Here is a 14505-nt window from a genome sequence, read left to right on the forward strand (position 1 = left end):
CCACTTATACATGGATCGGATCCGCAAAACACATACGGACGTCTGAATGGAGCCTTACAGGGGGGTGATCACGCATATAGACTTCCTGATCACCTCCGTCATTGATCACCCCCCTGTAAGGCTCCATTCAGACGTCCGTATGATTTTTACGGATCCACTGATACATGGATCGGATCCGCAAAACACATACGGACGTCTGAATAGAGCCTTACAGGGGGGTGATCACCCATATAGACTCCCTGATCACCCCCCTGTCATTGATCACCCCCCCCTGTAAGGCTCCATTCAGACGTCCGTATGCGTTCTGCGGATCTGATCCATGTAGCCGTGGATCCGTAAAAAATCATACGGACGTCTGAATGGAGCCTTACAGGGGGGTGATCAATGACAGGGGGGTGATCACCCCATATAGACTCCCTGATCACCCCCCTGTCATTGATCACCCCTTGTAAGGCTCCATTCAGACATTTTTTTGGGCCCAAGTTAGAGGATTTTTTTATTTATTTTTTCTTACTAAGTCTCATATTCCACTAACTTGTGTCAATAAATATAAAATCTCACATGAACTCACCATACCCCTCACGGAATCCAAATGCGTAAAATTTTTTAGACATTTATATTCCAGACTTCTTCTCACGCTTTAGGGCCCCTAAAATGCCAGGGCAGTATAAATACCCCACATGTGACCCCATTTCGGAAAGAAGACACCCCAAGGTATTCCGTGAGGGGCATATTGAGTCCATGAAAGATTGAAATTTTTGTTCCAAGTTAGCGGAAAGGGAGACTTTGTGAGAAAATACAAAAAAACAATCAATTTCCGCTAACTTGTGCCAAAAAAAAAAAAAAATTCTAGGAACTCGCCATGCCCCTCACGGAATACCTTGGGGTGTCTTCTTTCTAAAATGGGGTCACATGTGGGGTATTTATACTGCCCTGGCATTTTAGGGGCCCGAAAGCGTGAGAAGAAGTCTGGGATCCAAATGTCTAAAAATGCCCTCCTAAAAGGAATTTGGGCAGCTTTGCGCATCTAGGCTGCAAAAAAGTGTCACACATGTGGTATCGCCGTACTCAGGAGAAGTTGGGGAATGTGTTTTGGGGTGTCATTTTACATATACCCATGCTGGGTGAGATAAATATCTTGGTCAAATGCCAACTTTGTATTAAAAAAAAATGGGAAAAGTTGTCTTTTGCCAAGATATTTCTCTCACCCAGCATGGTTATATGTAAAATGACACCCCAAAACACATTCCCCAACTTCTCCTGAGTACGGCGATACCAGATGTGTGAGACTTTTTTGCAGCCTAGGTGGGCAAAGGGGCCCACATTCCAAAGTGCACCTTTCGGATTTCACCGGTCATTTTTTACAGATTTTGATTGCAAACTACTTCTCACACATATGGGCCTCTAAATTGCCAGGGCAGTATAACTACGCCACAAGTGACCCCATTTTGGAAAGAACACACCCCAAGGTATTCCGTGAGGGGCATGGCGAGTTCCTAGAATTTTTTATTTTTTGTCGCAAGTTAGTGGAATATGAGACTTTGTAAGAAAAAAAAAACTAAAAAAATCATCATTTTCCGCTAACTTGTGACAAAAAATAAAAAGTTCTATGAACTCACTATGCCCCTCAGCGAATACCTTAGGGTGTCTACTTTCCGAAATGGGGTCATTTGTGGGGGTTTTCTACTGTCTGGGCATTGTAGAACCTCAGGAATCATGACAAGTGCTCAGAAAGTCAGAGCTGCTTCAAAAAGCGGAAATTCACATTTTTGTACCATAGTTTGTAAACGCTATAACTTTTACCCAAACCATTATTTTTTTTGCCCAAACATTTTTTTTTATCAAAGACATGTAGAACAATAAATTTAGTGAAAATTTATATATGGATGTCGTTTTTTTTGCAAAATTTTACAGCTGAAAGTGAAAAATGTCATTTTTTTGCAAAAAAAATCGTTAAATTTCGATTAATAACAAAAAAAATTAAAATGTCAGCAGCAATAAAATACTACCAAATAAAAGCTCTATTAGTGAGAAGAAAAGGAGGTAAAATTCATTTGGGTGGTAAGTTGTATGACCGAGCAATAAACGGTGAAAGTAGTGTAGTGCAGAAGTGTAAAAAGTGGCCTGGTCATTAAGGGGGTTTTAGCTAGCGGGGTTGAAGTGGTTAAAGGAAACCTATCACCAGGATTTTGCGCATAGAGCTGGGGACATGGGCTGCTAGATGGCCACTAGCACATCTGCAATACCCAATCCCCATAGCTCTGTGTGCTTTTATTGTGCTAAAAAACAGTTTTGATCAATATGCAAATGAACCTGATATGGGTCCTGTATCCGGAGATGAGTCCAGCGGAAAGGAGCCCAGCACCGCCCCGCGTCCTCCGAATCTGCTCTTTGCTGGTTGACATCACAGAGCTGGAGTGCAGAAATCTCGCGATGCGTGAGCTAGTGCATGCGCAGTGTCGGCATCATGTTCATCCCCTGTGCTGGCATCAGCACAGGGAACGAATTACGCATGCGCTAGCTCGCGCATGGCGAGATTTCGCCGCTCCAGCTCTGTGACGTCAGCCAGCAAGGAGCAGATTCGGAGGACGCGGGGCGGTGCTGGGCTCCTTTCCGCTGGACTCATCTCCGGATACAGGACTCATATCAGGTTCATTTGCATATCGATCAAAACAGTTTTTTACACAATAAACGCACACAGAGCTATGGGGACTGGGTATTGCGGATGTGCTAGCGGCCATCCAGCAGCCCATGTCCCCAGCTCTATGCGCAAAATCCCGGTGACAGAAGCCCTATAAGCGAGAAAGCTGCTGCTGCCTTGACTTCAAGATCCTCATTTACATACGGCCTGCGGGGGAATAAAAGTCCTTTTTCTGGCACATCGGACATCTAAGAAAAAATATCTTGAGAAACATGATGACAACATCTGTAAGGTAATGCTTGTGGTTTATGGTGCATCTTGTAGCTGACAGGTTCCCTTTAATCACATTACTCCAAGTCACATTGGATTTGCCAGGTCAACCTACAGAAGGGGATGTAGTTTATACTCAATAGAGGGCAGGCTAAATCCCCTTCAAATTCAATATCTAACCACTAGGGGGCAAAATGTCAACTCACTGACGGGGGTCTATGTTTCCATCTTTTTTATTGAAATGTTTCACTTTTCGTCATACAACAATGTTACATCACTACAAAGTCAGCACCGCCTGGAGCCTGGCTCCTGGCTCCTGGCTCCTTGCTCCTCCCACACATGTGACTGATCACATGATCGTGACATCATCAAAGGTCCTATAGCCCACAGGCACGTTATCTATCGGTAAGTGATCAGTGTGCTCATAACTCCTCGGTGACGGGGGATGGGTATAGGGGACACTTCTACTGCCCCGACTTCTAGGTAAAGGATCTCTCCACTAATCCCATGTGTTTTCAGCAGACAATAATATTTCCTGAGCCATCCTAACATGAGAGTCTATACAATGTGGATCTGCGGGGAATGTCATTGGCTAGAAGATGGGCTTTTCACTGGTAAAACACGTGCTTAAGGCCTCGTTCACATTCCATTTTTCACTGATATGTGCGTTCCACATTTTCAGGGACAGCACACGTACCCATTGATTTGAATATGTTTGTTCACACTTCAGTAGTTTTTCACTTCCTCTGGGTCAGTGAAAAAATGACAGAGACATCGGAGATGTCTGCGTGACGTCCGTGTTGCTTCCTTTTTTTTTGCAGATCATTGACTGGAATGGGTCCATGAACCGCATTATGCGTCCAAATATAGAATATGTTGTATCGTTTGTGAGAAGGACATATGGACGTGAAAAGCACAGGATGTCCCCTTTCAGCATCCATATGTCCCTTCCGCAAAAGAGAGCACATGTCCTATTCTTGGCCGCAAAATGTGGTTCATAAAAAAGAGAAGCAACATGGATGTCATCCGTATTCTGCGTATTGCGGACCACAAAATACATATAGTTGTGTGAGTGCCCCCCTTAGTAAATGTATTGGCTGCCTGGTGTCGCCTCTCTAATACAGGCGGTACTACATGTTCTGTACGTCTCTTTAGGCCACGTTCACATCAGTGCTAGTTATAGGAGCAGAATAAAAAAATAATGGAAGTGCCAGCGTTAGCACAAAACTGAAACCAACTGAAGAGAACAGACCTCATTATAATGGGTAAAAAAGTTCTGATTGCAAAAAAAACCCCATAAACCTGGCCCCATAGTGCTGGGTCCAAATTGACAGGAGGCAACATAATTAGGCAGGGCCAACATATGAAGGCAGAGACCAGAAATATCATAGTGCAGAACAATATACCTCCCCTGCTGAACTAAATACCATAGTACAGCACAAAATGCTGCCACCTGCGCCACAGTATTCAACTGTATCGCTGTCCATAGGATGTCGATACAGTTGAATTCAGGAGGGAACCTGCAGCTTTTGGCCAGGTGCGTAACAGAGAATCAGATAATTATGAACCTGGGTGACGGCCGTGAGGATGGCTTGGGTGTCCCTCCTAGGCATTGGTCCACTGGGAAATTTCCCTGTAGGGTCTACGGCCAGTCCACTCCTGGTCAGAATATGCAACAGAGCCTCCAACACAGATATGAACCCGCCCTTACCTGTTTCAGGATGAGCTGCTTCTTTGCACACCAGGTGAGGGCGGCTCTGTTTAATTTTCTGGTACACTGTGTTCTGTACACAACCCTGAAGAAGCTCCTGGGATTTCCTATGCACTGATTTACAACTTCCAGCCTTTCTTCATAACTTTAACTGCTACAGGGCCCAAACTCAGAAGGGGCCTGCCGAGAAAGAGGACTAAAAGATTTTAATGTCAGAGCCCCCACAACAGTATTATACAATGACATTATATACAGTGCTGCCCATAATTATTCATACCCCTGGCAAATTTTGACATAAAGTTACTTTAATTCAACCAGCAAGTAATTTTTGACGGGAAATGACATAGGTGTCTCCCAAAAGATAATAAGACGATGTACAAGAGGCATTATTGTGGGGGAAAAAACATTTCTCAGCTTTTATTTACATTTGATCAAAAAGTATCCAGTCCAAAATTATTCATACCCTTCTCAATAATCAATAGAAAAGCCTTTATTGGCAATTACAGCAATCAAACGCTTCCTATAATTGCAGACCAGCTTTTTGCATGTCTCCACAGGTATTTGTGCCCATTCATCTTTAGCAATGAGCTCCAAATCTTTCAGGTTGGAGGGTCTTCTTGCCATCACCCTGATCTGTAGCTCCCTCCACAGATTCTCAATTGGATTCAAGTCTGGACTCTGGCTGGGCCACTCCAAACGTTAATGTTGTTGTCTGCTAACTATTTCTTCACCACTTTTGCTGTGTGTTTTGGGTACATTGTCATGCTGAAATGTCCACTGGTGCCCAAGGCCAAGTTTCTCTGTAGACTGCCTGATGTTGTCATTGAGAATCCTTATGTATTGCTCTTTTTTCATGGTGCCGTTTACTGTGATTAGGTTCCCTGGTCCATTGGCTGAAAAACACCCCCAAAGCATTAGGTTCCACCACCATGTGTAGGGGAAGTATGGAGCATCCACTCCATTGATGGCGGCTGCCGTCTGTGTAATAAAAGTGACACACAGCCTGGAACTAGAGATAACTCAGATCCCGGTCAATTAACTTCTCAAATGCTGTGGTCAGTATTAACTGCAGCATCTGAGCAGTTAGAGAGATGGAGGGGGCTCCCTCTGTCCTCCAAGCAGAGCCCCATGGCAGAATTGCAGGGTTCTGATTGGTTGCTAGGACAGCACAGGGCCTTATGAAGGCTTCCAGTTTTGTCGTAGTAAGCTGCTTGTTAAGCCATGTCTGCGGCAGGGCTTGACAGACAGCCAGTAAAAATCCCATAGGCTGCTTAATATTTTATTGCAGTCTATGGTACAAGCGATCAGATATTCAAGGGGACTAAAAATTATAGTAATTTTAAATATAAAAATAAACTATAAAAAAGTAATTGGTATCACCATGTCCAGAAATGTCCAATGTATACAAATAATCTTCCTGCACGATAAACACCGTAATGGAAAAAAATATATAAAAGTGTACAATTCGCCATTTCTTTCATTACCTTGTTCCCCAGTGATCCAAAAGTCATCTGGTACCAGATGGTCATATGGTACCAAAAAGGTACAAATAAAATCTACAGCTCGATCTTCAAAAAACAAGTGCTCAAATCTCCGTAGACAGCTTTTCAGACTATAAGGCACATTTTTCCCCCAAAAAGTAGACCGAATGCCAATTACCCTTTCCATTATGGAAGGGGTCATTAGCATGCAGAAGGCACAGGGAGGTGAGGGCAGTGCTGTACTGGTTGGGCTCACCCTCCCTGGTCTTTTTCTAGGCCCCGCTCTGCACTCGGTCCTGACCACGTTGTGTGATGTCAGGTCACAGTGCAAGCACGGAGCGAAAGAAGCAGTGCGTTGTGGGGAGCATTGAGTCCTGGATCTGCAGCGTGGCAGTGCCGTCCACAGCAAGTGAGGTAAATATTATTTTATATTTTTTTAACATGTGATGGGGGTCCGATCTGAGGATAATGGGTTCTGATCTGAGGCTTATGTGGTCTGGTCTGAGGCTGGGGAGTCTGATGGGGGGTTGATCTGAGTCTGATGGAGCTTGGGGGTCTGATTTTGAGGTCTGATGAAGAATGGGGGTCTAATGAGGGTCTGATCTGTGAGGTCTGATGGAAAATGTTTGTCTTATTTTCCTCCTCCAAATCCTAAGTGCATAGTCTGAAAAATATGATAATAATATATAGTTATGGGTGTCTGAATACCTTGATGCAAGGAATTTTTTTTAAGGTTTTATTTTTAAAGTAAATTTGCTATAGGTGTAATCGTACTAACCCGTGGAGGAAGATCATCATGTTATCATTAGGACACAGTTAACACTCAAAACAAAAAACCCCAAAAACCACATTGGAATTGTTTTTGTTTGAAAAACTGTTTACTGACCTGTAACAAATATTATTTGTGCTCATTGCTGCTTTGAAATTGTAGGTGTAGATAAGCTTCAGAAAGTGCCAAAAAGCATTTGAATGTTTCAATATGCAGCTGGCTAAAAAAATCATGAAATCATTTTCCTGTTTTGCTGCTCCTTCAGTACAAGGTATTACCTGTTGATGTCTCCTCACAGTTTCTGCATCAAGATGACGGCTGTCTACCTCAACAAACCATCAAGGGTAGACAAGGACAGAAAGGAGATGATCAAGAGTATATTAAACCTCACTCTGGAAATCATCTACCAGCTGACCGGAGAGGTGAGGATTACATAATCTGACTTCAGTTGTCCCTATTACTAACACGCACGGTCAAGTCATGACTGGAGAGGTGAGGGATTGTGGGAATTGTCAGATGACAAATGACTCTGTTAATAAACCAGCTACATGAAAAATGGTATCCCTAGACAGTCTGCTAATGTATATAGTGATATTTCTCAGTCTGTGTCCTCAGGATTACACAGTAGTGAAGATGACATTTGGTGAGTGTCCCACTCCTAGAAACCAGGGTCCTAGCATGGAGTGAATGTACCTAGGACAGGCACTCTGCATCTGATACCACTCAGAGAGAATATATCCTAAATTAATAATATTTCACAACTACATTCATAATAAATAAAACCAGTTCATAAAAATCAATAAAAAAAAAATCAATGGTTAAAGTACATATAGGATGCTTGAGTAAATACAACAGTTCACACTCTTGTCAGTTTGGCAATGGTGCTCTGTCAAGTTGACTCACCACTTCCAATATAGCAATTAGCTATATATATGCATTTGAAACCGACCAATGAGGGTATCTCTTTAAATAACTAGATTTTTGTACTCACCGTAAAATCAGTTTCTCTTCCATTTATTGGGGGACACAGGCATTGACCATGGGTATAGCTCTTGCCGCTAGGAGGCGGACACTAAGCACACAAAGTGTAAGCTCCTCTCTCTTCAGCTATATCACTTCCTGCAGGGACCAAGCTAATCAGTTTAGTGCAAAAGCAGTAGGAGAAGCCAGACATAAGAAAATCACATTATGTGCAAACCCAGAACCACACAGGCCCGAAAAGGCCCATAAACAAGAAACTGGGTGGGAGCTGTGTCCCCCAATGAACGGAAGAGAAACAGATTTTACGGTAAATATAAAAATCTAGTTTTCTCACCCGTCTCATTGGGGGACACAGGCATTGACCATGGGATGTTCCAGAGCAGTCCCTGGGGGTGGGCTTAACTACAACCCCCCTGCCAATCAGAGAACCGCTGTTTGCAAAACTCTACGCCCCAAAGAAGCGTCAGAAGATGCAAAGGTGTGCATCCTGTGTGCATAACTAAGCCCCATTATGCATTGCCCAAGAGGCTGCCACTGCCCAAGCCAAATGGGCAGTCATCCGGAAGGGCGGGGCCCGGTCCTTAATGCGGTACGCTTCCACAATAGCCAAACAAATCCATCTGGAAATGGAAGTCTTTGACTCTGCTAGCCCTCGTCTCAGCTCCTCTGGAATCAGGATCGGGGAATCCGTTCGCCTGAAAGAAGCCATCTGGGACAGATAGATATGCACTGCACGTACCAGATCCAGAGTATGGAGCGACTGTTCTCGAGGATGAGACGGGTCCCGACAAAATGAAGGAAAAATAATCTCCTCTTTAGATGGAATGTTGACACCACCTTTCGGCAAGAAGAACTGCACAGGGCGAAGGACCACCTTATCCTGATGGAGGATCAGGAAGGGTGACCAATATGACAGAGCCGCGAGTTCTGACACTCTACGGATAGAGGTAATTGCAACCAAAAAAGCCACCTTATAAGACAGGAAGCACAGCGACACGTGCTGCAAAGGCTCAAACTGAGAAGATTGGAGAGCATTGAGCACTAGATTAAGATCCCAAGGATCCAATGGAGGACGGAAGAGGGGCACAGCATGTGCCACCCCCTGCAAAAAGTCAGAACCTTCGAAAGCGAAGCTAAATTTCGCTGAAAAAGAATGGAGAGAGCCGACCTTGCCCTTTGAGAGAGCCGTCAGCCAGCCCTAAGTCCATGCCCGACTGCAGGACAGCCAAAAGTCGCGGTAAAGAAAAACAAACAGGAGACGGCTGTCTCCGCTCGCACCAACTAAAGTAGGACTTCCAAGTCCGGTGGTAGATTCTGGAAGACAACGGGTTCCTTGAATGAATCATAGTCTGGACCACTGCATCCGAAAAACCCTGAGCCTTTAGTATGGCGGCTTCAACAGCCATGCCGTTAAATGTACCGACTCTAAATATGGGTGGAAGATCGGCCCCTGCAAAAGCAAGAGGAAGACACCAAGGTTCGTTGGCGAGAAGTGCGACTAGGGATGCGTGCCACACCCGGTGCGGCCAATCTGGGGCCATGAGAATGACAGGCAGTCCCTCGGACCTGATCTTTCTAAGAAGCATCGGAATGAGCGGAAGAGACAGGAACACATAAGGAAACGTGAACCGACTCCACGGGATCACCAGTGCATCGGGGTCCCTGGACCATGTGACGAAGACCTCGACCTTGTTGTGGAACCGTGAGGCCATGAGATCCACATCCGGTCGACCCCACCTCTCGCAGATGTCCTGAAAGACCTGCGGGTGAAGAGCCCACTCGCTGGGATTGAGACGCTCCTGACGCGATCCAGTTGTCTACGCCTGGAATGTGAACTGCCGATAGCGCCGAATCCTGTTTCTCCACCCAGCTGAAAATCAGCTCCGTCTCCTCCATGACTGTCGGGCTCCGGATGCCGCCCTGGTGATTGATGTATGCCACCGCTGCGGAGTTGTCGGACTGCACCCGCACTGGACAAGCCCTGTGATGGTCGGCCCAGTGTTGCAGAGAGAGCCGAAGCGCCCTCAACTCCAGAACATTGATTGGAAGGGAGGGCTCCTTGCGTGACCATACCCCCTGGACCGAGAGATTTTCCAACACTCCCCCCCCAACCCCCTGAGGCTTGCTTGCTTCCGTTGTTAACACCCTCCAAAGGAGAGGGAGAATGAACGCCTCGATGTCACCATCAGCGTCCCACCGGTTGCTTCAAATCCTGGAAGTGGGCAGAGCCCACTCTCCCTCTGCTCTGTCACTAGCGTGGGGGCGGGGAAAACACAAGCCCCGCCCCGCCCCAAAATGACACCGACCCTCGGCACCCAGCAGGCCATGCCCCCTTGCTCTCAGGCAAATGAAAAACTAAAAATAATTAAAAAAAATAATATAAAAAATAACGCCTTCAATGGCAATATCGCACTGTAGGTTATATGGGCAGTAGATCCACTGATCATTTGTTGAACAGCAGAAATTCATACAACAGCCATCTAATGCGTATGTGATTGGTATCTATTGCGCATACAGCCACAGTTGCATCCCATGGTACATATCACATTTGTATATTGCTACGGTAGGATATAGATAGTAGTTTTGCTTCTTTCTAATTGTTAAAAAAAAGGCAAAGATTCTGTTTTTAAAGGATAACTGTCATGTTTTCATCAAAAAAATCTATTTTAGCCTATGTTACTGCTGCAGCAGCATTATGCATAAAGCAATCTTTAGTTATCCTTTAAAGATGAATAGTCCGCGCTACTTGCGCTTAGTAAGGCTGTTAATATAATAAATCTGTTGGTTTGTTCAATGCGGCAAGATAGTAAAGCGATACATTAGAATGTCCCTTATTTATATTGTTTGATAAGGAACATTCTAATGGTTTCAGATGCAGAGTGCCTGTCTTAGGTACATTTAGTTAATTGAATATTTTGATGGAGTGAGTCAAATTGACAAGAGCACCATATCCAGAATAACAAGAGGGTGAGCCGCTGTTCTTCTTTCTGTTTAAGTTACCTATCATGGAGGTGCCTTATCACTCAGCGATAAATGAGGACAATGGTCAGAAGATCTTAGAACTCTCCAACCGGATCATTGAGCTGCTGACTAGAGAGGTGAGCCCTGCTAAAATGCTGAAATATTTTACCAGGGACTCCAGCTGTGGTGAAACTACGACTCCCAGCATGCACACCTTATTGGCTCTTCTAAGAACCTATATAGATGTGAATGGAGCATGCTGGAAGTTGTAGTTTCACCACAGTTGCAGTGCTTGAGGTTGCTGACTCCTGCATTATACAGAAGGGATGGGGAAGCGGGGGAGTTATCATGAAGGGAATTTTTTAAATCCGTTTTTCTTAAGCCTGCGTTGCCATAGTATATGCCAAATATATCAAATGTCACACTTTGTTCGATAAGTTTGGCACATAAAAAATAAATAAAAAAACTTTAGTCTGGAGAAGTTTCTCTAGTTTTTTTTAGCTGCCCTCCTACTGGAGTAAGATTCCATTCTTTTTTGCAATTGTTTTAAAAATGAAATTGCAGTTGATAAATCTAGCATAAACCTATGCCCGTTTACCCACCCACTCTCCAAAAGTGGCAAGAGAGGAGTAAATCATAAACCTTTGCACAAAAATGGTCTGTCAAAATGTGCAACTTTTTTTTACCTAGAATTTTGACGCAAAAGGATTTATAAATCCCTCCAAATGTGTCTGGATGATTGATGACTGTGTCATTCTGTGTGTCAGGTTCCTATAAGGTGTCAGGATGTCACTGTCCATTTCTCCATGGAGGAGTGGGAGTATTTAGAAGGACACAAGGATCTGTACAAGCATGTCATGGTGCAGGACCACCAGCATTTCACATTACCCGGTAAGAAGAGAATCTGATTTATTGTAACGCAGAGAACACTACGTTCTTTCATAATCAAATTAGCACTTACAGAGAATGTATTCAGTCGCTGTGTTTGCTTTTCCTACAGACAGATCCAATAAGAGTAATCCACCAGAGAGATGTCCCAGTCTCGTGTATTTCCAGGACTATCCAGAGAAAAGTCATAATTGCCCACAGAATTCTCAGGTAGATGAATCTCCTACCAAATATTCTCTTCATTGACAATATCATTTTATTATCAAATATCTCTATCACTCTACGGTAAGAGTACTCTAGGAGTTGTGCACCGCAGTTTTAAGGATACACATGCTACTGGCCATGCCTCTGTCACTAAGTGCTCATGCCTGCGGCCATTGGTGGGCCATTTCGTGCACTGGGGACAGCAATTTGCAGTCCCCAATACACGGGCAACATCTGTGCAGATTCTGCAGACGGATTCAGACCCATTCAACTTTAATGGGTCCGTGATCCTTCATCACCGCTAAAAAAATAGATCATGTTCTATTTTATTGTGGTACAGAGAGAAACCCCACGAGTTCCGTGCTTCCATTCTGCACCAGAACTTCCGGATTGCGGATCCATTCAAGTGAATGGGTCCGCAGCCGTGATGCGGGGTGCACACGGCCAGAGCCCGCATGGAGCAGAATTTTAACCAAGGCTATATTAGTAAGTGCCATATAATCATCTTACAGACAGATTGGTCAACAGTAACCAGAAAGTGGCCAACCCCTTTAATATCCAGAGCACAGTATAACATGATGGCAGTTAAAGAGCTATTCCGATTTTAATTATTACATTTATGTCTTTAAACAGTAAGAGATCAAACTATTTTCTAATTTACATCTATTTACATCTATTTATGGTACAGTCCATTTTAGTCCTGCAAAATGCATCCGTAGGAGAGCTAGATAGGACTAAACATGGCGTGTGTACAGTCATGTGAGCCGTGGCTTTCAGTTAACTGCCCAGGTATCTAACAGGTGAATAGTAGTGTATTGAGGAGCAGAACATACAGTATAAAGTAAATAGAAAGATCCTCCCTTCCAAATCACAGAGACTTCCTTGGATATGGGAAAGCATTCAGGTCACTTGGATTCTCTTTCCCCTCTCCTTTGTGAACCTCTGTGAAAGATCAAGGTGGCCACAAATAGTGAAGCACAGTCACGTGCGTTGAACTGCAAAGGTTTTATTGTACTTACAGGATAAAAGAAGGTAACAAGCAGAGTAAAAAAAAACAATCACCCGACCCGGGTTTCGCTTCAGAAAGCTTCGTCAGGGTTATCTCCTCCGCCCACTTTAGGGCGGTCTTATAAACCCACAGGTGGGGATCCACCACACCTCCATAAAATCGTCATAGCCAATAAGGCTCATTACAAAAGTTAAAACCCTTTTAAGGTACATAAAATACAAACTCAATAAAATTGACATCACATAAAAACCTCCTTTAAATCGCCTAATTCCATAATTCACAGGAAATCTACCTCAAAAACAGTTACATAGTATTCTACCATTCAGAAGTATCCACCCTCCCCACGTGACCCATATTCTAACCAATAGGCAAATGCACACCCTTGGACCGCCTACTTTCATTCATGGATTGCAGAAATCGTCATACCCCACATGATCTACTCGGGCCAATCACAGCCCCCTAGCAGTACTGCCAAAGGTCCTCGAACGGCTCCAGTGGATATTGCGGTACGGAATGTTCTCTCAAGTGAGGTAAGGTTTCAGATCAAACTCCACGTTCATCCCTTTAGGTTGTAGCGTATCCATCCTATAGATCCATTCAACCTCCCTCCTATTTATCCGCTCAATGGAATTCCCTTCACGCTAATGTGGTTTAACCAGCTCGACCCCAAAAAATGACAGGCCACTGGGATCTTTCTGATGTTTAGTTTTAAAGTGCATAGAGACACTATGCGTCTCAAGTCCCTTTCTAATGTTCCGGACATGCTCTTGAATCCTTACTTTCAATTTTCTCATTGTTCGGCCCACATATTGGAGGCCACAAGGGCACTACCCCTACACTCTCACAGGTAATAAGCCCTTTTATTTTATGAAACAGAGAATGTCGCACAAAAATGAGGTGGAGAACCACACAGGGGTGCACCCACTTAACAGACAACACCCAGTCTGAAAGTGATAAGTAATGAATAAATAATGAAAGTGGGGCACACTCTAAAAGTATAGGGATCTTTATTAACACTATTAGTAATAAAAGCACTCAAATAGTAGCAGATATTAAAATGACAGCAGATCTTGAAAATAAAATTACGAAAAAAGGTCTAAAAGTATAATAATGTAGACAATAAGATTAGACCTTAAATTATAAGTTACCATAAAATGGATAAAATATAAATAAAATCTATTAAATAGGATACTATGGTTAATTTCATGGATCCTAATGAAAACTTAGTGTACGAGTGATCGATCACTATGTGAACTCACTTGTTGCTTGGTACAGAGTCCCATAAAGTTGGTATATTATTTATATACTTTGCAGAAAGTCCTTGCTTGCCAATGCTGGCAGTAATCAGTAGCGCATGCAGCCTGTAAATTAAATGTTATACAGTGTTCCGGCTGTTCATACGCACAGCGGCGTCCCGCTGTATTTGCTTTAATAATGCGATCGCTTGGCGAGAATCTGGAGAGGCTTACCCGAGGGTCTTTTAGAGCTGGATGTTGTACTCGCGACTCGGCATACCTGTCTTGATTCCGGTCTCACGAGCTGGTGTCCAGATTTGAATTTTTAAGCGCCAGTGGAGTTTGTTTGTTGCAC

General features: G+C 43.8%; 1 protein-coding gene across 1 annotated transcript in view; it reads left to right on the forward strand.

Annotated features, from left to right (window-relative positions):
• Positions 1 to 3280: 3280 nt before the first annotated feature.
• Positions 3281 to 14505, forward strand: part of LOC122940056 (gastrula zinc finger protein XlCGF26.1-like) — a 33588-nt gene continuing 22363 nt past the window's right edge. Inside the window, exons 1-5 of the mRNA XM_044296375.1 lie at positions 3281 to 3316; positions 7171 to 7294; positions 10850 to 10951; positions 11582 to 11705; positions 11815 to 11912. Coding sequence (XP_044152310.1) covers positions 7184 to 7294; positions 10850 to 10951; positions 11582 to 11705; positions 11815 to 11912 — 435 coding nt within the window. The 5' untranslated portion in view covers positions 3281 to 3316; positions 7171 to 7183. The remainder of the gene's footprint in view (positions 3317 to 7170; positions 7295 to 10849; positions 10952 to 11581; positions 11706 to 11814; positions 11913 to 14505) is intronic.

The sequence above is a fragment of the Bufo gargarizans genome, chromosome 6 (assembly GCF_014858855.1).
Source record: "Bufo gargarizans isolate SCDJY-AF-19 chromosome 6, ASM1485885v1, whole genome shotgun sequence".
Taxonomy (NCBI): domain Eukaryota; kingdom Metazoa; phylum Chordata; class Amphibia; order Anura; family Bufonidae; genus Bufo; species Bufo gargarizans.